The sequence below is a fragment of the Pterocles gutturalis genome, unplaced genomic scaffold (assembly GCF_000699245.1).
Source record: "Pterocles gutturalis isolate BGI_N339 unplaced genomic scaffold, ASM69924v1 scaffold3452, whole genome shotgun sequence".
Classification (NCBI taxonomy): Eukaryota; Metazoa; Chordata; class Aves; order Pterocliformes; family Pteroclidae; genus Pterocles; species Pterocles gutturalis.
In genome coordinates, this window is record NW_010109962.1 from 15,790 (window position 1) to 41,475 (window position 25,686).

Sequence of the window (25,686 nt, forward strand, 5' to 3'; positions counted from 1 at the left end):
CAGGCAGGTAAAGCAGTTCATGTTGGTGAATTGTACCGTAGCCCAAAATATGTATATTCCAGCTGACCATGCTGTTGAGCCATGAATTGCTGCCTTGGAGGGGAGTTCACGGTTAATTACTGGCACAGAAAGACAAGGGGATAAATCTTGGACTGAAGCACATCACTGGTCAAAGGTTTAGGCTTTCACTGAGCTCAAATACTCATCCACTTGGACATGCTGCCACAACTGGTGCATGAAAGACGAGTCATTTAGGTGATTATTTCAAAATTGCCACAAACTCCAACCATCTTAATCCATTAAAAATGAAATATTCCATTTTTTCCAAGCCTGATACAAAGTCCCTTGAAGTCTGTGGCAAGAACTCCATTGGGTTCACCAGAGCTGAAAATAGGTCAATAATCTACAAATCCCATTTTCATGATATCAGGAAGAAAAAGACCACTGTTCCCCATTCTTCACTACAGGAACTTTGTTCTTGGGTTCATATTTTATCTATCCTTGAGGATTAAATGCACCGATTCCAGCAAAAATCTGTGGATATAAAGTCTCCACAGTCACTTCCCTCCTCTAATCAGCATCCTCCAGAGATGCACATAATTTTTGAAGTCTGGCTTACATTGTAGTATCAGCTTGTGAATAATGTGTTCTTGTAGATGCTGCTGCAGGGCAAAAGATTCCTCTTGTATTACTGGTTGACATCCCAACCCATGATACTTCTTCCATTTAAATAGAGATCTTGCAGAGATACCACTTTCAAAATTTGTAAAAAAATAAGAGGAAAAGTTTCCTTGGAACTTTTGTATATTATCCTATAAAAAGGTAAAAGCTACCTTTAAAAATTAGTCTTGTTTGTGTTTGCTCAAATACAATATAGGAGCTGTTATTATTGGTTTTGACTACAAAAGTATACCACATGGAGGCTAAACTTTGGTTAATTTTTCCGCCTTTTATAAAAAAGTTTAATTTAGGGTTTGTCATCTTTAAAAAAAAAAAATCTGTTGCACAATTATAAAAGGCACATATAAACAACTGAAAGAAAGAAGTCCACTTTCCAACCTTGAACTGATTAAATAAAAACAATAATTCCAGAGTATTTTTCACCAAAAAAAAAAGAAATAAAAATTATATATAACCAAACAAGACAAACAAACAAGTGCCTAAAAAGGCCTTTTTTTTTTTTTTTTTTTTTTCCTGGAGTGTTCAGTATTGTTTTCTCTCTCATTATGGCTGTATAGGAAGCAATATTAAATAATATATAGTCAGAGATGATTTGATCCATATTTTCTAGACACTATCAATGCAGAATGAGACAACAGCTGAAAAATTTACTCGTCCAGGCAACTTCAACACATTTTTTGCTTCATACAGCATGAAACCAGAAGTAATAGAGGAAACAGAAGAGACAGTTCAAAAAGAAGATCAACAGCAGAAGTGAATTCATTTCTTTGAGGTAATCCTTACTATGATGTTCACAGCTGCCCTGGTGGGTCTCAAGTCCCAGAAGTCGTTTTCACTCTTCTTCAAGGATCTCCTGCCTTACTTGAGGAAAGAACAGACACACAAACAGCAGTTCATGTGCCCAGGTTTCCCTTAATTGCAGCAGGCAGATCTTTCATCAGTAATTCAGAAATCAAGCTGTAGAGCCTAAGCAGAGATTCATTTATTCCCACAACTGATTGGTAGTTCCCAGCTATCTGTAGATAGGAAATCACATGCAGCATGGAAGCCGGTCCTCAGCCCAGCTCCCTGCGGTGGGCATTACAGCAGTGAGATGCTCCGAATTCACTGCAGATTCAGGTGTTCAAACCTGGCTGGTGCCCAGATCATCTTCACTGAGCTTTGTTCTGCTGCATGTTGGAAATCGCAGCTCCCACTTTTCCCCATGGCCAAGGTCATCTTCCCTTGAAAAAATTTATTTTTTCAATGGAGGCAAGAGTCAAAGTTACATTGAACTCAAAATCCCCATCATGGACACCTGTCTTCCGGAAAGCTCCAGCTGAAGCATTGTTTTCCCAGTAATGATGCCAGTGTCCTTTGCTATCTGCTCCAAAACCATACACATTCACCTAGGAAGTAAGAGAGAACTGATGTCATGGCCTGGAAAGCAATTGGTCTTAATCTCAAATGTTGAAGAAACTCTCTTGATTCTCAGTTTATCTATAGGCAGCAGCACCTGAGGACCTTGGTGGTGTGCCAAGCTATTCTGCTGCATGAGATGGTGCAACCACAGAATAATGGCCCAAGGCCTACTCAAGGGACATTACATCCTAAACTATGCTGACACCACCACCATATCTGAGCCCAGACAGAAGAAGAAACTTCTATCCTTGAATTCTTGTTTAGCAACATGAAAAACACATTCCTGTCCCCTAAACATCGTTTTTGACCTCAAAAGGTCATTGGCTTGGGCTGGAAGTCTCTCTAGCTGATTAAGGCCACAAAGAGTGGAAGAATTTTGGTTTTGCTCCCAGTCTTGCAAATGATGACCCATTTCGACCCCCAATTATAGACTTAACTATATGACATTTCCAGTCATTTCAGAAGCAGATGGACATTATTTTCTTTGTGTGTATACTCCTATGTCCTTTCCTCTCCAAACAGCTCATCTATTGATGACTATGCCTGTCTCCTCTGGTGGTAAAAGCCCAAACAACACAGTTGACTTACTTAAACTGGGAGTGGTGATATGACTGGTTTTGAATGGGTCATAGCCCACAAAACAAGTGCCCTCACCCACACACACCTGGACCCACCCAAATATGAGCTCATTTTAAGTTATTTTTTGTCATGTCAGAGCCTTGCTCATTGCCTGCTTACCAGAAAACAGGCTCCACCCAAGCCACTCATCCTACCTGCCTTGACCAAGGTACACTTTCTGACAGCATCATTAGGAGTATTTCCATTGTTTCTCCCAGCAACACAGGCCTAGGTGAAAGCTCTCTTTCATCAGCAGACCTGTGTCCAAGCCAGGGATTTTGCCAAAAATATTGATTTTTATCCTCCATGCTGACAAGCCCATGCTTACAGGATTTTGTAGAGCTGACCTGGCCTTACACTAATTGTCTGAGTCTCCCGTCACTTAGGAGCACCTCACATCACTCAAGCCAGGGAACTTCCTCAAGTAACTGCTGGAGCAGTTATCCAAACACAGCCAGGCTTTACCTCATTGCATACGTGGAGTGCAAATATCAAAGACAGAAGGCCTGTGGAGGGGTATCTCCCATGATGTTGGAGCCAGTTTTCATAGACGTACTTCATAAAAGCTGGATTATAAACCAAGATCTAGGCAAAATTGGAGAGAAAGACTCATTAGTAAAATACTCTGGTAAAAGAAGAATATTAGCAAATCATTCCTAAAGAGCACTCAGGTAGGGGAGTGGAGGAGAAAGGAGTAATAGTTATTCCCTGAGGGCAGGTGAAAGAGGAAAATACAGTCCTACAGTTAAGTGCATTCAATAATATTTTGCATGTGCAATTACACATAAAATATTCTTTCCTTGGTCTTGATACCCCACCTGCTTACACTAGTGTAAATTCTGGGTGACTCCTACTGAAACTAATGAGTATGAAATGGCTCCAGTGAGAAGAAAATTATGCATTCAGCTCTCCCTACAGCATCCTGCTGTAACCCGTGTGAGTTCTGGGGAGCTGGAGGCGTGAGCAAGGCAAGTGTAAGATGCCATGCCACATTTCGTAGAATTATATAATCATTTAAGTTGGAAAAGACCCTTGAGATCGAGTCCAACTGTAATTTAGGTGAGAACGTAGTAGGAAATGCATCTTCTGCACAGTAGTCCAACCATGTCTTGATATCTCTTTAAGTACAGGTCGAAGGAAACCAGCCGTCAGGTATAAATTCTCAGGAAGCCTATCAGGTTGCATCGGCTGCATTTCTCCTGGTTCCCAAACACCCCCTTTTTCTATGCTTTTTTTTTTTTTTTTTTTTAAAAAAAAAGACAGAAATTGCACTCTGTTATCTCCTGGGGAAATTACGAAGTCATCTAAGAAAGACAAAGCACTTCAGATCAGACCTGAGCAAACAGTATATTCAAGGACTGGTGGGAGCCCTTGGTTTCGATGCCCTTCCCTGAATCAGGCAAAGAGAAGCTTTTCCCTCCATGCTGCATTTGTATTTAGAGTGACAGTGTTTCTGTGCTATCTCATTAGCTGCAGGGCTTTTCCTTTTACAAAGTCAGAGGTTAATTGCTGATATTGTATCTCTATGTAATCGCTTCTCACAGGGTGTTTTGCATTGCATGGTGCGGGAAGAAATACAAGCTTCTCATCTCCCTGCTTGGGAAGCTGCTGCACATCACCAGCCATACCCTGGGCTGGTGCTACTCAACTGTGACGTGAGTTTAACAACTTGCTGTTGTAATCTGTGCATCTCACAAGGGTTTTGCAGAGGTTAATGTGTTCCTTGCAACAGGTAGGGATGAGCTAAGTGATTTTTAATACCCTCTAGAGACCCACGGTTTGAAGCACAGGGATACATACCGATACCAGTTAAAGGTCTCATGTGAAGCCTTTGGCAAAACATGGCCTCCTGAATGAAAGATATGTGCTTTAATCTGTAATTTTAATGCTCTGGGGATAACATCATACTTTATGAGCCCTTGAGACATTAGGAGCTGGAGGTCCTCTGAAAGTCAGCCTCTCCAAAGGCTGAGAGAATGAGACTTTTATTTTGCTGGAAGGTCAGTGAGAGAGGAGGAATCTTTTATCTCTCCCTACATAGCTGGCCTTGGTTTTGTCCTCAAACCATGCAGCTACAACAACAAAAGTCTTTGCACAATGGCTAAAGATGCAAGATGGGAATGACCATCCTGCCCCATGGGAAATCCTTCCTCCAGCACATCTATTAAACCACAGCATACTTGGGCAATGAGTCAGAATGCTGCATGGGATGGACTTTCTTTTGACTGCTGTAGGGTGGGCATCAGGTTTGTTCATCTTTCTTTGACCTTCTCAGAGAAGTGAGGTTCCCTGACTGATTGCCATCTACACATCCATGATATGAAATAAAATGAGTCAGGGGTGTCTTGTTAGTCTTCAGGCAAGTGGCATGGCACAGATCACGGCCCTATTGCTCAATTCTGTCCCTGTGTAAAACAGGGAATATTCCCTGGCATGTGCTATCCTCCAAACCTTGTTTGAACATTGCCTGGGAGAATATTAATACCCTTTGGACAAGACCAGCATGGAATTGGCCTGAGCCCGGTCTCCAGGCTTGTTTAATTGGGTACAGGCAGTTATTACAGCTGTGGGCTAAGAGCCTTCCCCAAGAGCTATTGATACCATCTTGAATTCTCCACTGACTTGAAAACACACAGCTTTATTTGTTCAGAGTTCACTTCGCTCCTTATTTCAAGCAACTGACCTGGGAGCGAGAAACATCCTTGGCATTCAAGTAGTCAAATTATTTAAAAAAACCACCAAAGGTTTTCCACAGCTCAGAGTATTGTTACATCCAAATGACTGCAATGGGTGGGAACAGAGCAAATGCTGTTGCGGGCGATCACTGTTCGCTAACAGTACACCTTAAATCTCCCTGAGCAGTACCAGAGGAAGCAAAGCAACCTTCACAACAGTGGTAATGCAATGGCATAGTCACAAGAGCAGCTTCTTTCCAACCTCAGTTATTTAGTGGTTGATCCATGATGGCACACAGAAGCTAAACCTGTAGCTTAGCTAAGCCTTGTAAAGAGTATTTTGGTTGCAGTTTTTATGAATGTCAAGGGCTTCCTCGGATTCTTGCAGTCTCCCAAAGAGGCAAAAGACCTACAAGTGAATTAACAGAACAAATTCACAAACCATAATTTCTCACCTTTTCTTTTTTGACTTTGATTTTCCGTGGAACTGGAACATATGTGCTGTTAAAAGAAAAAAAAAAAACAACAAACCAAACCAAGATTAGTAAAAGCCCAACATTTTAATATCTTCCTGTATTTCAAAAGAAAGAAAGAATATTCTTCATGTACAGGAATAAATTCAAATTATTTGAAAGAAATAACTCAATAAATTGTTGGAAATTGAGGCTGGAATTAAGTAATAAAGCATGAAAAGAACTGAGGTGTCACTGAAGCAAGTTTATAGGAAGCCATTACATTTTTACATTTTCAGGTTAACTATTGACAGTAGGAAACCAAAGATTTACTTGACAATTTATTGGAAAATCAATATTACGTGGAGCCCATGACTTCTAATTCTTGGCCCCTGACTGTTGCAATCTCTGCACTTTGATGACGGGAAGGGCTTTCCATTTAATTTCATAGCAGAATAACCTTTTCCCACCAGGGGGAGACTTTTCCCCTCCTAATACTTGTAGCTACTGCCTGATTTTCAGAGTAGGTGGTAGTACAGTTCATAATTTCTGTGGTCAAGCACAACTCAGGCAAGTCCACACACAGCCCCTCACCAGCATGCTATTGCCTTCCTCCCCAGGCGGATGCTGAAGGCTTCCTGCAGTTCCCAGCATAAAACTTCCAAGTTATACCTTATGACTAGGTCAAAATCATGAGTCATGTCTTGAAAAAACAAAAAATCTTTTCTTACCCATATCTCATGCACAGCACATGCTGGCAGTGCACAGCTCATCATGAGTGCTGTAAAAAAAAAATCTCCCTGAGTTTGTTTCAAGTGAGAGAATTCTGGTGAACTGGACTCGTAATTTGAGTGTATCTCAAAACAGACCCTGCATACTTTTTAGATGGGTTGTGGTAAATCACCAAAATCTTCCACTGGTTCAAGTTAAATGTTTTTGCTTGATTTTTCGTAACAGCAAGATTCCTGTGATTAATGTTTCATTTCTCTTTGAACCATGGATCATCAACACTTCAAAGCATTAATTTAAGTCTTCCCAAACCAGTGGTGACCTGGCAATATCCTCATCTTAGGTACTGAGCATCGTACTGAGCATCCCTGATGGGAGACGTGATGGCTGGGTTCCAGCCCCCTGAGATGTGACACAAGATCATAGAATCATGGAATCATAGAATGTTTTGGGTTGGAAAGGACCTTAAAGATCATCAAGTTCCAACCCCCCTGCCATGGGCAGGGACACCCTCCACTAGCCCAGGTTGCTCAAAGCCTCATCCAGCCTGGCCTTGAATACCTCCAGGGATGGGGCATCCACAGCTTCTCTGGGCAACCTGTTCCAGTGCCTCACCACCCTCATAGTGAAAAACTTCTTCCTAATGTCTAGTCTAAATCTACCCTCTTTCAGCTTATACCCATGCTAATGGGGAGAGGGACACCCATGCAGATTCTTAATCTGCCCTCAGCAAATCTGCCCTTGCATCTGCTTTCCACACCTGACCTTGGATAGCAAAGTCAGTAGAAGTAGGCTTGGTGACCCCATGTCCTTTTTGTGGTTATGAAGACAAAAAAAGCTGCTTTGCTGGTAAAATCTCCTCATTATCACAGAAATAAACAGGCAGTCTTTTCTAAAAAGGTGATGCAGAGGAAACAAGAGGTGCATGTCTAACCAGGAGACTACCGTAGCTCTTGTCAGATGATATGTTAGTCATGGGATATTTCTTTTTTTTCAGAAGCAATACCCAAGTTCTGCTGTCACTTGGCTGCAGAATTTCATACAACCGTACGGAAAGTACTGGCACGCTGATTAAGACCAAACAGGAGACCTGCGCCATTATGATAGTGTAAAAACTGGGCTGCATAGTAGCCAGGGAATTAGTGACCCAGTAAGTAGCACAGAGGAATGAGACAAAGAGTGAAGCCTGTGATGAAGCTGGCTACAGGTGGAATTCACACAATCTGGAAAATGTCTTCTACAAGCTACTTGGCAGGGCTCTAGTGAAGCCTGCTGGCATCACTGGCCACCTTGTACAGGACATTTACTGTAACCTTGACCCAAGTGGAAGATGTGGAACATTTTAAGGAATACAAAAATTGCTATTTCCCAAACCAAGGGGTGATACATGGAGCTTTTTTCACTGTGGAGATTCCTAGAAGACTCGCAGAAGGCAAGCTAAGGCAACTAGGTGAAATATATGACTGATGAGGGCCTGAAGGTTTTCCACCCCAGAAGGATTTTCTTATTATTTTCTGGAACAATGCTCAGTCTCACCCACTTTGAAATGCAAAATCCATCAGTCAAATGGGACACGTCTGAGACTCATTCAGCTATTAATTCAATCTAATATTGAGGCCATCTGCAGTATCCATAAAAAAAAATCTTTACAAATGTGCGGTCAATCATTTCCTTATACACTGTACTTGACTTTGTGTGTTTAATGCTTGCTCATAGGTTTATTCTGTTAGCCTAAAATTCTGTTAAATGTATTGTTATGACTTGTATACTTATGATTTTCTGGTTTTATTACTCCAACATGTGCCAGCTTATTAAATATGCCATTTCCCTGCTTTGATTATGGCAAAAATCTTAAAATACTGGTATTTCTTTCATGTGGTTAAATATTTACACAATAATTTACACCAGATGCTTACTAAGCCCATGTATACAATCCAGTTAGAAGTATATAATATATCCTGTAATTTATTAAGCAAAGATGTTTTGCCCTACATGTGCTGTGGCTGCCTTAGAGCCAACCAGTTACATCTTCATACAGGTTAAGGGCTCACTCAACTTTACCACTGCAACCCACTTGCTGCCATTTCTGAAGGTAAATACTCAAAAAAAATAGTGAATGACTTTGCAATCTGGGCACAGAGCAGTGACAGTGATGGAAACACAGATGGATGACGATGGCAGCAACTGTCCCTCTGTGGGCTCCTCTTCCTAGAACAGGTGTGGAGTTGACAAAGATGCAGCAAGGGGTTTCATTCAAAGGCCATTCAAAGGCAGCGGGGAGCTTTCCATTGCTTGTGGTAGGATTTGGATCCAGGCTTAAGGGCAGAGGTTCTCCACCTTTTTTATCAATACAGCTTCTAAAAGAAAAAAAAACCTGAGCCTTGGCAAAAAGGTGATATTTTTTAGCCAGTTTTCTAAGTGGGATTATTTTTCCGAGTTACGAGTGTGTCCTGAAGATGGATTTTTTCCAAGACAACTTATGACTGTATATACTAAGTACTGCTGTCAAAAAAGGTAAAAAGAGACTAAACCATATTTGTTACAAGTTAAGAGAATCTTACTAAGAAGTGAAAAGAATCTAAAATGTGTTTGCAAAGAGAGAAAAGAAGAAAAAAGAAGAAACAAATCTCCATTTGTTGTCCCATCAAAAAGTTTTCCTTAAAAATGCAAAGCAGGTCATATCCCCACTCAACAGGGACATACTTTTCCAAGTTTTTAATCTTCTGAGACTCTGAAATTGGGAAAAAAGTTAAAATGTCTTGAAATACTTCTCTCTGGAATGGAATAATCTGATCTGCTCTTGCTGTCTGTGTGTAGCAGGGCACCACGGAGCAATCCCACAAGGCTGTGGCTTTACGTCCATCAGTTAACCTCAAACACAGTACAAATGTCATGTATTTCATTCTCTGGATTAGGAAAAGCCATCTTACAAGGAGGGACAGAATCTGCTAGCAGGCATCCAGAAGAAATATTTGTTTTGTTCACATTTCTAATTCCAGTGCTGCCATAAATGCATTAAGCAGGACAACATTTACTTCTGAAAGCAGTCATAAAAAAGAAATGGAGAATAAATACCAGCATAGCACATTATTACCAGGTAGAACATGTTAATTTAAGGCTAAGCCACACAGGTGACACACAAAACAATGGTGTCTCCTCTGCATGGCTCTCCATCACCTTCCACCAGGAAAGATGGATGAAACTAATGACCAAACTGTCCAGGGGAAGATGCTGTGAATGGGGGACTAGGTGCAGTGGTCTGCTTCTGCTCTCACTGCTTTGCATAAGCAACCTGCACACCTCTCTCTGCCTCTTTGTCTCCTTCTGCAAGTGGGATAATGTATGTTGGAGGACCACTTGGCCACCCAAGTGTCTCAGGTGGGAAAATCCAGGTGTCTAGGACCACTGCTGAATTAATAACCTGCCAAACACTTGATTCTGCAGATGGCTTTCTAATGGGTAGGACTGGGTACGGGCATGAGGGCTGCAGCCACTGTACTCCAAGGGACCAGAAAGGAAGAAGGATGAGCAGAAGCCCAAAATGAAGCCCAGGGAGCTGCTTCTCAAATTGGACACCTCCAGCAGTAAAAAATCCCTCTTTGATTTGTCTGAGACCACTGTGTTGGGTTGTAAAGAGCTGGATCTGGATCTTCGCCTCAAAGACTGCACCACAACATTAAGCTTTTGCTAGAAAGGAAGCGTTCAGGACGGAACTCGGACCTGAGAGGGTCTGTGAAGCTCCCCTAGGCCTTATCAGAAGCAGGGATTTGCCCAGCCTGAGCTTTCCTGTCCTACAACACAAGGTACGGGGGGCCCTACCCCTTCAGCCTGCCCACCCAGGGATACCCTTACTCACAAGTTGATGGTGCCTGTGGTGAGAGCGGTGACAACCCAGCGCAAGTCCAGGGTTTTGAAGGGGATCAAGATCATGCTCACGTTTTCTGCCAGCTCTTTGTAGCTCTCAGGGTAAACGAAGTGGTGAGTGGTCTTGCTCCCAACATCCGATTCGTAGCCAGCAGTGGGGGCACGGTTCATTCTGCATCCCAAAAATAAGAAGCGAGAGAGTGAGAAGTGGGAGAGGAATTAGGTAGGTACAAACATGTGTGATTCTTCCCCAGATCATTTGCTTGAGGTGGTAGGAAAATGCTCCTATGGCTAAGGAGAGTGCTGCATGCAGACTCTTCAGACATACTTAAGAGGGTGTAGTGGTCCTCAGACAGGCTGAAATGACTATCACCCGTAAGTCAAAAGTAAGTGAACACTCAGATTTAGTGTGGTAATCCTTGGACTGAATAGGAGTGTCTATCAAGCCGGTGTACCTCTGAACACATCTCTGGATTCCCTTTACAGCCAGCAGAGAGCTGGTCATAAGAGTGCTGAGTCCATGAGGACACATCTTCTTTCATCCTAAAGCTGCAGCCTCCAATAGGTGAGAAAAACATTGCCCTGAAGTCCAGCAGCTTGACTTCTTCAGGTTTCATTTCTCCCCATCTGCACAGGTGTGTTCAGATGTCTAGGGTCAAGTTAACAAACCATGTTACATGTGATGAGAAGCAGCAAATACTTCTTATGATCGTCCCATGAAAAGGCACAAAGCCACAGTGATAAATCCAGGACCTGACGCTGACACTTCATTTACTCAAACCTTACTTTGTAGTATGTCCTCCAACTTTGATACATCTACTCAGGGTCACTCCATACACACTTTTTGTGCTTTAGGTAACCCTGGGGTCGGTGCATGGACACCTGCCCTTGGCCCACCAGGGCTCAGTCAAAATGTGTTGGCCAAACAGGGCTGCCTTATATTGGGTGTGTCAGGGAACAGAGTGGGGGTTTCTGAACTCAGGACTGCAGAAATGCCTCTACACTTGTGTTCACTTCTGAAAGCAAATCTGGGGACACACCAGCAATTCCTTCCCTGATGGCAGAGATTTGCATGTTTCTGTGGTGCAGTGTAATGTGGATTAGAGGTCCCCAAAGTGGCTCTGACTAACCTTGCATGAATCCATGATGCTGTGCAACACCATGGAGAAACCCCTAAGCTGGCTCTGAGCAGAATAGGGTTTCTCTGCAGCCCAGTGGGGTCTTCTGCAGAGACATTAGCTCAGCTCCTGGCAGAAGTGTAGGGTGGACAAGGAAGGACGTAGCTGACAAAGTGATGAGGAGCCTTGTATATTGAAAGACAATATGTTGCTCTGGTCACTCATAACAAGGGAGGTAAAATTAGTTTATCAAGTCTATGCCAGGCTGTGTTATGGTAGTGTTCCCCCAGGTGAATTAGTGAAGTTTAACTCCCTCAAAAGGAGTTATTAGCATAGGCAGACTATCCTGCCAGGCTGTGGGGACTTGTTATGGAGTTAGCATCTTCCCTGCCGGCGACCCACATTGTATTGTGTAGAATCTGGAAATGCAGGCCAGACAAGATAAGCAAGTCTACACAGAAATGGGGCTGTCTCCATAGCGAGGGACACAGAGTTAAGCATAAATGCACCTCAGCTGCCTCACATTTGCACTAATGTCGAGGGATCTTCCCTTCCCTTTGTGATTCTGAAGACGAGGTTAGCTGACTCTGTCTTTGGGGAGGTACTTTTGGCAGAGCGCAAGGCATGTAGCTGATGAAGTAACTCCTGAAATAATTTATCGTGAACATTTAGATGTCATCTAAAGACTACAGCATGTCCAAGCCACACTGGAGGCCAAGCGGCCTAAGGTGGCTTAACAGTTCAAACAGTGCTGCTCTCCTGCTGATTTACTCTTGACTTCCGTGCACAGCTTCCTGCTAAAGGTTATGTGGTTTCTGAGAGTCTAAGCCCACATGTGGTATTTTCAATAGCAATCCCTCCCTTCTGTTGTCTCACAAGCAGAGTTCGTTGCCCGGTGTGCAATAAGCCAACACACACACAGAGCTAAGATATTGATTACTGCATGTCTGCGTAGAGATGGGTGCTAGGTGGTAATCCACAAAGCTAGCACACCTGGTTTCAGTCACATTGTGCATTTATACAGTTCAAAATGCCAGTGCCACGTCCTTCTAACTACAATTGATTAGTTATTATATCTTCTTAACTGCAGTTGGTTAGTTCTTTTCTTACTTTGATTTAAAAACATGGTGTTCCTTAAATTTATTACATGTGCTCAGTGAGTGGGGGGTCTTAACTCAGGAGGGTTGTCACGACACTTGGAGGTGTCATTTTTAGTATTATAATTATATTAAAATGAGGATAGGTCACTTTTGGACGGTGCTAATCACTAACTTGTCTGACTAATCCAAACATACTGATTATTTTCCAGGATGTTCCCGTCAAGGGTAAATCTAACAAACCTTAGGTGACTAAAAAGTTTTTCTCAACAGTCCCAAGGACAGTCTGCCTAATTTACACAGAGAGTACACATTTGTTATGTTAGCTTCTAACTTAACTTGCAACACTTCCAGGCCCTCTCACCTGCCCTGCGCGATTCCCCAAATTGTGCTGTACTGGCAGCTGCAGTATGAAAGCTGGACAGTGCGCTGGAGGTTAACTTAGTCAGATCAAATATCTTGGCTGCCCTCTGGGTGATTAGCTCGGCTTACTTAGGTCCCACTTGCATTTCAGTGGGACAAAATAACCAGCCTTCAATGCAATGCAACCCTTTACAAAGTAGCTGCGACAGTCACAACAGACTGTCCTTTGCAAAGTGACATTGGCTTTCCTGCCCCAACATTGCTTAAGAATGAACAAGTGAAAGAAAGTCAAATCCGATACAGTCAATTAAGTGTGCAAAAAGATCACTTGTGAGTACCAGATGCAGAAGTAGCTTCTACTCAAAACTTCAGGTTTTTTCAGGTATATTATTTAACACAGGTAATTATGGATAGTGCAGAGTAAGCTACAATATCAACACCTATTCATGTGGTTTTCTCCAAGCTAAAATGTGAGGTTGTATCTCCAGTAGACATAGTTTACATTGCTTACATAGTTTACAACTTAGATTCAACCTAAGGACCAGATTTCACCAGATAGCCCCTGAAATCCTGTTTGCTCACTTGTCCCAAAAAATACCAGTGAAACTTAAACAAGAGGGACATCTGGAGCCAAGGCAGTGGCTACTTACCTGAGCACAAAGTCATGGGAGTCAATGTCTTGGCCATACTGAGACTGCAGAAGGTTCCCAGAGTTGCCCACAACGGCGCATCGTCTGCACGTGTAAGTGCCTTGTTCCTGCAGTGGATCCCCATCTCCAGGAATGATCTCAAACAATTCCTTGAGAGTAGCATTAATATTCTTCGGAGTTTTCTCTCCTTGCAATTTCTGTTAGGGAGAAAAATGACTCCAGGTTACTAACATAGCTGGCTTTTCTGTGAGCAAGACGTAGCTCCAAATGTCTTCGTAAAGACCATTCTTGCATCTATCTGCAGCCACTGTCTCCTGCAGTATGTGTTACAAGGCTTCGGTTGGGAGCAGACGTCTGAAAAAAGAACTGGAAAATCCCTTCCCATTAGCTTTTTTAACTTGGTTCCCCTTTCCCCTTTCTTTTTCTTGGATTCTCTTACCTCCTCCATCTGTTCATGGTGGAACAAATGCATGCTCCCCAAGGCTGACCCTAGCAGAATAAATGTTCCTCTGGTGTCTGTAAGCCTAATCCCACTTTGGGACAGATAACTTCTGTTAGAACATTTATGAGGTTTCTTTTAACCCTCCTAGGAAGGGCAGAACCTGATGGAGCACAGAAGTGGCTTACATCCTTTCCACAACTTTTGGCACATGCCAGAAGCGGAAGCGAGAGACCTCATTGCTGCTGTTCTGGACTGTGGATGAACCAGCTGCTAGTACAACAGGAAATTATGGTAGAGTTACTCCTGAGGGCTGGAGATGTAAAACCATCTAAAAAAAACCTCCAGGATGAAGAAAACCACCCGGACCTTGGTCATTGTGTCTGTTGCCAGGGAGGGAAAGTCCTTTGTAGCAGCTCTGTGGTGCATGGTGGAAACAATGGCTGGATTGGGAAGGTCCGGGCAAGGTGCAGGACAGGTGATGGTCAGACACTCCCTTTCTGGGGCTCTGCTCTCTGAGGGCTACCAAAGAGGTTGGGAGTGCTGGCAGGCTCACAAGAAGCATTGCCCACCCTCCTGGTGCCGCTTACTTGCAAGTGCACAAAGGGAGTACGACTCCTAACACAAAATCTGCCAAAAGGCTCTGCCCTTGCTCTGCCAGCACAGGACAAGGAAAGACTGCGAGGGTGGGAGGAGAAACACCTTTTCCCACGACTCCTGGCAATGGCCTGGGGTAATCTGGCTTTAGTTTCCGATGCGTTTCCCTCTACTGCACCAGGAACTGTTAATTTGTCTTGCTATCTCTCTCTCTCTCACACAAACACACACAGGTAATTTTTTGTTCAGATTTCATGCTGTCTTTTTGCAGACCTACGTAAAGCAACGTTATTTGCACTGAATTGAAAAACAGGTACGTGGAACTCAGTGGAACTCAAAGTTACAAGACAACACTGGGGCCAAGGACTTGAAACAAAGAAAACAAAGAAATGTTGCATACAAAGACTTAATCTTCCTGATAATCCTTGCTAACCTATATACTCACATATGGATTGCACAAGGGGATTAGGATGCAAGGTGATTAGGATGCCCAGACAAGCACTACCATTATTATCATGTATGTATGCCACTATTCAATGGATGGCTCAATTAATTAAGTGCAAAGGGTTATCTTCTTCTATATTTGTGTGTAATGCTACAAATACATGTTCACATATCTAAACTCCCATGTATTCTTTATGAATACAATCTAACCTGTTTTTAAAACCACTCTGAATATGTGAAAACCACCTAATGTTAGAAAGCCTGCAGCCTTCAAAATAAATGGAGACTTCATAGATATCTTAGAGTGTAGTATCATGTGTATAATGTAGAAAAAGTCAGCCTTTTTTAAAACAAGGAACTAATTTAGAACTATTTGAACACGTATGTGCATACACACGTCTATACTCTCTGTAAAGGTGAACTGACTTTAACTGTCTTTAAAAAATGAAAGGGAAAACCACCAAACATGCACCAAAACATTTTTAAGAACATAGCTATTAGTGAAAAAAAAAAAAGCCAAAAACCTATTTTTGAATTAATTTTGCCTGAGAAAATTCAGATGAGGAAGGTAATTTTCAGAAAATTCTAAGTACCTGAGCCTGCTTTTTATGTTAAATTGCCTTTTCAGCCAGAATGATAGCATCTTAAGGAAAAGACCTGGCATACTGACTTCTGTTTAATGCATTAAAATGGCAAGAAACATTATCACGGATAGGCACCTCCACTAGGAATCTGCCTTTTCTTTCTGTTATGCTGCCACCAGCCTAGAGTAACTCTGTTGCAACCACACTAAAACATGGGCACCAACACCAGCCAGAAAGCAGGGCACCATGGTCCTACAACCCCTCCGTTATATACAACTTCCATAACAGAGATTATTACTTATGTTAGAGATTCCCCCATTGACCTCAAATAGGATGAGGGCCTTATTGCACTGTGTGCTAAACATCCACACAATAAGATATCCATCCTTAACTCATTAAAAGTGCTCTCTTTTCATTTCCTCAGTGATTATCTGATTGGACTATGCTTTTCAGGCCTAATCTTCCATCAGCACTGCTTAGTCTTTGACATTTCAGCAAAGCAGAGCAGAGCAGGCGATGAAGCTGCTTAACTCCAAGGCAGATAGATAGCGTCTAAAAGTTCAGACTCAATGTGCAGCCAGTTCCTTATTGCACAATGTTTACATGACTTCTTGAAAAAGACCATTTTAATAGCATTGCCATTACCAGACTATTATAGTTCACTTTCCCATACCAAATATTTGTCCCTTTTTAAGTAATGTTGTCTTTTTTCTTTTTTTTTTTTTTTTTTTAAACAAGCTCCCGCCAGTCTAGCCTTTCCCATAAATCAACAAAAGCACCGGGTGAAAGTCTGTCTGTGTGGTGGTGCAAGGCAGAGCCATGGCGATGCAGATGGCAGCACAGTGCCTGTGCAATACCATGTAGCTCTGTTGGGACAGGATCCTCCCTCCGAGTGCCATAGAAATGTGCCAGGGATACATGTATGGATATAGCTGCTGCAAGTGGGCTTAAATACACTGAAATACCTGAACCCTGTGTCCTGAGTGGACACAGAAAGTGGGTGCTTTTCTCAGGAGTCTGTGCAAGAAACAGTTCTGTCTACTGATGCAGCTTAATCTCTTGCCCAACTCCAAAAAGCATCTTAATCCACCTTGTGCCCACATATAAAATATCACCAGATCACTTAACGCTCCAGCTCCCCTCTGTAAAATATTTGTCTGGCACTTGAGAGTCAACTCTTCACCTTAGCTTTTTAAAAATTGTAATTGGGAGTCCAGATTGAGAACTTTCCTACTCATCTTCACTGGGAAGACAAACTACCCTGTCCTCCCAGCCTTAGAAACTCCCCACTTCACACAGAGCTATCTGGTTTTGCATCTTATTTTAAACAAGCAAGGGGGGGGGGGGGGGGGGGAAGGCAAGGAAAAAAATAAAACCTCAAAGTTTATGCAGTTCCCTTCTTTAGCCATGAACGGCTTTCCAAGGAAGAAAGCCATTCTCGCACAACAGTGTCCACACCTCCATTAAGGATGACAAGGGACTTTGCTGCTTTTATATCTTGGATGGCTTGCTTGGGCTTCTCCACTACCATCACATTGCCAGCGATCGCCAAGAAGCAATACCCAAAACTCAGCTAAGGACATGCAAGGGGAGGATGTGAATTCAGCCAAGGCTGTTCAGAGCTAATAGCTTGGAGTGGTGAGGACACAGCTGCAGTCAGGAGAGCCTCAAAGGAAAGCTCTCCTGGTGCCTGTGCATCTCACATCCATGAACAGGTATGGCATGCTATTAAATACACCTTCAGAATCCCAACTTATGAGCAGGTAGGAAATAGCCGGCTTAACCTGTAAGCATCAGATGCGGATGCTGATGGAGCACGGATCAAGACACAACCCTCGTGGTGGACAGCAGGTATAGGTGTGGGTCTGGCAGCAGCCAGCACTGCCGGGGCATTCCTCCTGCAATCACACCGCCTGGGGAAGCTGGTGTAGTTATACTGTTTTTCATGGCTTTTCTAATTTTTTTTTTAACTGCTTTTAAAAGATAAAGAGGGAATGAAGCCCCAAGAGAATTTATTTTGCACAGCTACTAATTGCCTCACTGCAGCAGTTCGGAGGCATTAATACTTACACAGCACTTCCTAGCTACAAGACATTGTGCAAAGATTAATCCTTGCAACAGCCTGGTGGGTCGGTGGGGCAAATCCAGGTAATCTCCATTTTGCAGGTTGAAGTAGAGGTTAAAAGGAAACAATCAATTTTAAAAAGTCCTCCTTGGTATTTTTAAATATGGCATTATTATTGCTATATTTAATGTAGTGCAATTACTATGCATCAAAGAGATTAAGGGGAAGAATATAGGGGCTTTCAAGAGTTTGATCTTTGTTTAATGATTTGTGTCTGTCAAAAAAAAAGCATTATAGAACATGAATGTAATGTGCATAATTATGTAAATAGCACACAATAACACGCATATGCCAAACTGTATGATTTCTGACTTCCATGCCTGATGAACGTCACCTCCATGCTCCTCTAAGGAGCAAAGACCCTGCCTCCACCAGCTCTGTGTGCCGTTGTTTCTGGATGGAGGATGCTTGCAGCTTGGCAGGGCACATCGCAGTGCTTAGAGGGACCCATGAGCTTAGACCACCTTCAGGTCCATGTGTCCTTGCCATAGGAGACCCTGAAGCTGCAGCCCAGCTGGATGCACGCAGGGGCTGCCAGCAGGGATAAGGGGTAGCCCCATGCCAGGTTCTCTCCCTCAGTATGTCCAAGGCTGGTCTAAATGTCACACTTGCACCCAAGCAGTACAATGCCAGATGGGACTGGGCATGCAGCAAGCACTGGGGTACTGGAGTTTGGGACCTGGGCTGGGTTTGGTACCAACTTCTGCAGCTATCTGGTAGCTACACGCTATCTTCAGAGCGCTGAGCCCTTCGTATTGCTTTCAAGTATCATAGACAGTGTCCCAGTTTTAAATAAGACTTCTGGTGATCATAGCATTTGGGCAAATTTTCTGCAAAAAGTATTCAAAATTCATGACTCAGGTGCCAAGTAGCTCTATCTCTGTCTTTAAAATAAGTGCAGCTTCCACAGACTTCCCCAGTGCATATGTTGGGGATGCCCTTTAGTTCACTGTCTGGTTAGCAATCTTTAAGACATCTATCACATTTTTTCCTACAAACATAAGGACTAAAATCTAACATTTTCTTTTAGATACGCTAATCACATGGACCCAAGATCTGAGCTTTCTTCCAAAAACAAAGACAGTGAAACTCTCAAATGTCATAAGACTTGAGAAAAAAATGCTATAACGTGGCATTTTATGAACAATGTGCTACAGATGAGATTGCCAGGGAACTCTGAGCCTGATTTCACTTCTCTCAGCTTTAATCTATCAACTTCAACAGAGTTATTCTGGATTTGGAACAGCAGGTTCTGATCTCATATTTTTTATACTTTCTGAACACGAAAAACAATGCCAAAAACCCCTAAGAATATAACAAGAAAACTATAAATAAATGCTATGTTGTGATACAGCATATAATTCTTGCCCTGTTTCCTTATATACGGGTTACTAAATTTAGCAGAAATGTCCTCAGCATTTGTGTCATGGAACAACAATGAAAACCTTGCAGGTGAACCAGCTCAGGGAGGTGAGAAAGAAAATAGAAAGAAATCCATCACTGTGTTGGTTTTGGCTGGAATAAAGTTAATTTTCTTCATAGTAGCTAGTATGAGGCTATGTTTTGGATTTGTGCTGAAAACAGTGTTGATAACACAGGGATGTTTTCGTTATTGCTAAGAAACCAAGGACTTTCCAACTTCCCATGTTTTGCTAGTGTGCAGGTGCACAAGAGGTTGTGAGGGGACAGAGCAGGGACAGCTCACCCCAGCTGACCAGAGGGATATCCCATACCGTATGATGTCATGCTCAGCATATAAAGCTGGGGAAAGAAGAAGAAAGGGGGGAACATTCATAGTGATGGTGTTTGTCTCCTCAACTAACTGTTATGTGTCATGAAGCCCTGTTTTCCTGGAGATGGCTGAACACACGCCTGTTGATGGGAAGTAGTGAATGAATTCCTTGTTTTGCTTTGCTTGTGTGTGTGGCTTTTGCTTTACCTATTAAACTGTCTTTATCTCAACCCACAAGTTCTCATTTTTACTCTTCTGATTCTCTACCTCATCCCACTGGGGGAGAGTGAGTAAGTGGTTGGGTGAGGCACATGCCAGATGGGGTTAAACCACAACAATCATGTAACATAAGGTGCCAACTTCTAAAACATTGAGACTCTCACAGTCCCTCAGTGTAAGATAAAGGAAGACAGATGGATGGACAGAGAGACATGCAGGTACAGGAGAAGAGAAAGAGGGGGAGAGAGAGGAGGAGGAAGGAAAGAAGGGAAGGAAGGAAGGAAGGAAGGAAGGAAGGAACCAACCACACCCTGTGCAACAACAGGATAAACTGCTGCAGGATCAGTGGCACTGACCTTCTCTTCCCTGCTCCTTCCCACCCACACAGGAGGTTACCGCTAACTCCAGTACGGACAATGCAATTTTATTCACAGCAGCCAGGAATATTTCCTTCCAAAAGGCCACATCCTACCAAGCTGGAAGAGCTTAAACCATATATTCTCCAAATAAACCATGAAGCAGCCTGGCAGACATATGAAGAGGTGCAAGAAAGTGAAATCACCCTATCCATTGCTCTCAGATGTCACTTCATCTCAAATACTGGTCATTAGGCTCTGAAATCAGTCCTTGCCTTCCTAGAAGTGGAGGGAAGCTAATGCTATGGGACTATTTGTCTGAATAATCCTTACTCACATACACAGCAACAGGGTTAATGAGAAGGGAGGGCAGACTGAGCTTGGTAGACAGACAGCTCTCCGGCCAGGGCTCTGCCTGTGTTTAGTCCAAGCACATCACATGGGTCTCCTCGTGACAGGAGAGTCACAGCCTTATAATAAATAGCTTCAGTACAGTCATCTCAGTTACAGTACAATGAAACCACGCCGCTGTCTGAAGTCAGTTCCTGAGAGCGAACGCACAGTCATTTCTCCCCTGAAATGACGTTTAAGCAATCTCAGGTTTCCTCATGCCTCATCTTTTAAGTGCAAATATAATAAAACATCACAAATTATTGAGTTGGCAAAACAAGCAAGAGTAAAACATGGCTATGAGCACTGTTTTCTTTAAGACTGGCTGAAATCTCAAAATCACTTTGAAGATGAGCCTAAAAATGAACAGCGAAAAGGGAGCGCAGTCAGGATGCACCTGGGAACTACTGACTGGAGAAATGACACTGACTGTCTTGGAAAGGCTTACCCAAACCAATGTGTATATAGGAAATAGGCTGCAATGAGGAGCTGAGGACATGTCATGCTTGGGTTTACCCAGAAGCATCTTTCAGAGGAGCCAGGGCACCTTCTCCATCTGCTATAGATCAGGATAAGTATTTTCAGTAAGCAAATGATTTGCAACAAACAATGCAGTTTTGGGGGACACCAAAATATTTCATGTGTTCTACTTGAAGATAAGTTCTGGCTGAAAAAAAAATATGGCAGAAAAAGTATAGAAAACTTAGAAGATTTATTTTTACCATCTAAGAAAAAAGTGCTTTGATTTTCTGTTCTGAAGTCGTGTATTCCCTTTGAACTTGACCTGAATTCAAAAAATAAATGAAAACACTAAAACTAGGGTTAGACAGCCCTGAAAATTAATGGACAGCTTTTATTTGGGCTTGGGGGAGGGGAGAAAAAAAAAGACTTTTGTCTCTCCTGAAAGTCACTAGTTTTTAATTTATCCGAAAAAGAAACATCCGTGCCCCCGAAAAAATCTGGTTTGGGTTGAGGTGAAGTGAGATATTTGTGCTTTTTTTGTTTTTTTTCAGTTTCACTAAAAGAAGAAGAATCAGAAATTCAGACTTCTGTACTGAAAGTCCCCAAGTCCCCAGCTTTTTTTTAATTTTTTTTTTTTTTTTTTTTGTTTTTTTTCCTAAGGAGAATGCATTGAAACTTTATGTTTGAATCAGAGTGGGGTCTGCCTGCAGAATGCAGCATGGCTTCACGCAGGGGTGTTGCTCAAGCCTCAGGAGCAGAGCCCCATTAGCAGAGGCACCCTGCCCACCCAGTCACATCTCTCAGGGTTCCTCCTCAGCCTGGGTGCTGCAGGAGTGCAGCCCCCACACCAATGCCAGGATTTAGGATTGATCATATCACAGATTCATAGAATAGTTTGGGTTGGAAGGGACCTTAAAGATCATCCAGTTCCAACCCCCCTGCCATGGGCAGGGACACCCTCCACTAGCCCAGGTTGCTCAAAGCCTCATCCAGCCTGGCCTTGAACACCTCCAGGGATGGGGCATCCACAGCTTCCCTGGGCAACCTGTTCCAGTGCCTCACCACCATCACAGTAAAGAATTTCTTCCTTATATCTAGTCTAAATCTGCCTTCTTACAGTTTAAATCCATTATCCCACCCCCTCAAGGTGCTGAGTGCTTACTGGTTTTGTATTCAGAGGCAATCGGGAGGCACTTGCTCATGGCGTCCATGAATAACCTCATCCTCTCATCTGCTGAGCTCAGTTTGGGGTATTCCTCCTCTGAAAACTGCCAGTGGTTAGATTAGCTCAGCTGCCTGGTGAAATTTCACCCCAGGCCAAGGGGAACTAGGACCTGAGCTTGCCATCTTCCCTCCTCATGGCTCCAGCAATGCCCAGCTAGGAAATGTGGGCACTAGAAGGAAAAGTGTCTGGAGGCTGCAAGAAAAAACATAAGCAATGGGAAATCCAAGCCATGGCCAAGGGGCAGGTGAAAGGATGCAGCGCCTTGGAATATGAGACCCATCCCAAAGAGGAGGGTTCATCATAAAATGAGGCCACCATTTATGCAATAGTTAAAAGACATTGGACCTCAGTGGCATCTCTTTTTCACCAGTAAATGCAACAGCCAGCGGAGTGAGAAGTGATAAACCAGATACACCCTCATTCCCACAGCACTTGACACCTCCTAGAAAGCCTTCATGCCCCACAGGGAAAGTGGGTGCCTGCTGGAGGGGTCACCCCAGGGCACCAGGGACGGGCTGAAAGCCCCAAACTCAACATCAAGGCTTGTGCTCGCCACAGGACACCAAGTTGCAGGCAGCTGTATGTTCAAAGCAAGGCACAGGGAGTCTATTTTTTCTGAAGAGGAGGGAAGCAAGTCATAATGAAACAGGGATTTGACTGGGCTCGCTGTAACTAGAACCTGCTCTTTAGCAGCTCAGCAGCACAGGCCACAAGCAATTCATTTAACCAGTCTTGTTTCAGGACAATATAAAAGGGGCTTTAATTAGGCAAAACATCAGGATATACCTTCTTCCCTTCTGTGCTGTGCTTTTCAAACGAAGTATTTCTAGCTTTTATCATGCTTGTATCAGGCTCTTTGGACCACCCTACTCAGAGGATACACACAGGCTGCTCCTTCCCAGTGACCCGTGGCTGCCCGTGTGCCTTACAGACCCATTTTACATCATTTGCTACCACGGAGACTGTTCTCATAGACAGGGAATTCATAATTTTCCATTTAATCCCGCTAATTATTTACATGTCTTATGCCAGGGAGAGCCCCAGGTGAACTACACGCTTCACAGTGAGTTTGCTTTGCTATCTTGATGGACAGCAAAGCCCTCTGCACCATCTAAAGTGAAACCAGCTGGCTTACAAAGTAATCTTTCAAAGAAAAGGGACAAAAAAGGCAATATTGACATTTGCAATTTCTGGATTCACCACCTATTTCTGACAGGGACTTTTCTAGCTCAGAGCAAGTGAACACGGACTCCAAATGCCTGCGAGCTAAACAGCGGCAGGAGCGCCCACTTCCTTCCACCTCTGCCCACCTTGCCAGCTGAGACGGCAAACGCTTTCGGCAGGAACCGTCTCTGGCTATCTCCTCAGCACCGCTCGAATCCTGACACCACAACTGTCACACGAACACCAAGCTGTAGCCACACCGCCTACTTACCAGCCACCACCTGTAGCTATCTTCTGGGATCAAGGCATTTTGTGAGGTCAGGAAAGGTTGCATAGTTGAATTAAATCTCTGATCGAACCAGAGGGAACTTCCCAGCTCAGAAATGCAGGTTCGACAGCTGCACGGTCTCCTGGGGTATTTAAAGAGTTTTTGGACTTGCTCTGAAACCTGCATGAGGAAATGTCTCAGATCCCAGGTGGTCGTGGTCACCTGCTGCGTGTAGTTCAGTAGAAATGATGTGATGGTGATGAGCAAAAAGGCGAAGGTAAACACTTTCACGTTCCTCCTTCTTACGACGACCATCTTTCCCACTCTGGTTCTGCTGTCGCCGCTGACCAAGTACAATGCAGGGTCCAATGTAAGGCAAAAAGGAAAGGGTGCTGCAGGTGCCCGCCAGTTACCACCCGGGGCTTAGGCTGAACATACTGACTCCACTACCTCCATCCATAAGGGAAGAAGCTTATTTTCCTCCAAATGAGCTTAAAAAAGGCAAAGCTGGGTATTTCCTTTCACCTTCTCACAGTGCTTCCAAGTCTCTTGCACCTCTCCGTGATCTGCTGCTAACCTCTCCCACCAAGGATTCAACAAAGATTCAGAGGGGAGCAATATCAGCATTAAAATTTAGGTTTTCTGTGTGGGAGCAAGCCATACATTAAAGTAAGCAAATTGTAGAAAGAAGAAGGTGGTTATTTTTTTTTTTTCTTGGAAGTTAGTTCACAAAAGATCAAATCATCCGGGGATGTACATTCCAGCACAGAGACGTCCTTTGATGTCCATTTAAGCCATGAAGAGCAGTTTGCAGCCTGGACACATACATATGCACAAAAAAAAAAAAAAAAAAAATGCAAAAAAAAAAAAAAAAAAAAAAAAAAGAAAGAAAAGAAAAGAAAAATTGTCAGAAAGTTTTTTGCATTTCTCCCAAACTAATTTCTCTGCTTATCTCAGCCCATCTAGAAACTTCTGATCAGCTCAGAGCCTTCGACACAGCAGCACCAGCTGCAATTTCTGCTGCGGTATTTACACACTGAGAAGTTTCAAGGTGAATTTCCAAAAGGGCAGAGCATCGACCTGTGGACATTGAGTCCCTTTGTACTGAATCAGCCAAGGAGCTCTCACCTTATTTAAATTACAGTTTGTAGCCATTTGAATGGCAATGACTCACCTCCTTCCTTAGGCTGACCTTGATAGCCATCAAATACGCAGCACAGGATTCATAACTCAAAGCAGCTGAACAAAAAGCAGCCGGCAAAGGAGGAAGAAGCAGGACAGGGAGGAAGAGGAATCAGTTCCTTTCTCTTCCTCCCCCCAAGCCAGCTTAATTTCTTAAAGATCGAGGCTGGACTCGTGATTCGGAGAAAGCCAAGCAAGAACAGCTCATATGTCCTGGGACAGACGGGGGAAATCAAAGTATAAATGGCCTTTGTTTCATGTGAATTATTGCTATTTTTCCTGCCAAGGAAGGGTAGGTGAGGGCAGCCTGTGATCTCAGAGACTTCCTGTGGGATCCCGAGCCAGGCAGGGAGTCTGGGAGCTCCTTCGCCTCCATGAGTTGGGGGCTACAGAGGGACCCAGAGCTGCTCTCTGCACCCGTCCTGGTGTCCCCTGCCTGGCAGCAGTGATTTAAACAAGTTTTTAAAAGTCAAAAAATGGATCCTTTCCTCCCACAATGCCATTGTTTTGTGGGAAGGAAAAAAACATTGTGGTTTTTAAAACTTCGGATGTTTGCAAAAAGCCCCCAAAGTGCCATTGCTTAAATAACACTCTTTTGATTTAAAAAAAAAAAAAAAAAAAAGAAAAACTCAGACAAGTATCTATGTCGGAATATGTGCAATTTATGAACAAGCAAAAGCCCAGCAAGAGAAGTTTCCTTCGCTGCTCAGCTGCAGGCTTCAGGCCAGCAAACAAAGAGCAAAACTGCAACTGCTACCTGTCAAAACTCCCCATTTTAACCCATTCTGTGCACAACATTGATACAGGATCCTCCGGTTTCATCCCCCAAAGCCGCGGTGAACACCAGGGAA

The 25,686-nt window shown here is 43.3% G+C and overlaps 1 protein-coding gene across 1 annotated transcript; it reads right to left on the bottom strand.

The window, feature by feature from the left end:
* Positions 1-1,322: 1,322 nt before the first annotated feature.
* Positions 1,323-23,971, bottom strand: ST3GAL1 (ST3 beta-galactoside alpha-2,3-sialyltransferase 1). Its single transcript, XM_010073139.1, has 6 exons — positions 23,657-23,971; positions 13,649-13,845; positions 10,413-10,592; positions 5,831-5,876; positions 3,166-3,285; positions 1,323-2,069 (listed from the first exon to the last, which is right to left on the bottom strand). The coding sequence occupies exons 1-6, from the start codon at positions 23,966-23,968 to the stop codon at positions 1,896-1,898; spliced, it is 1,029 nt and encodes a 342-aa protein (XP_010071441.1). The 5' UTR covers positions 23,969-23,971; the 3' UTR covers positions 1,323-1,895.
* Between the last annotated feature and the right edge of the window lie 1,715 nt (positions 23,972-25,686).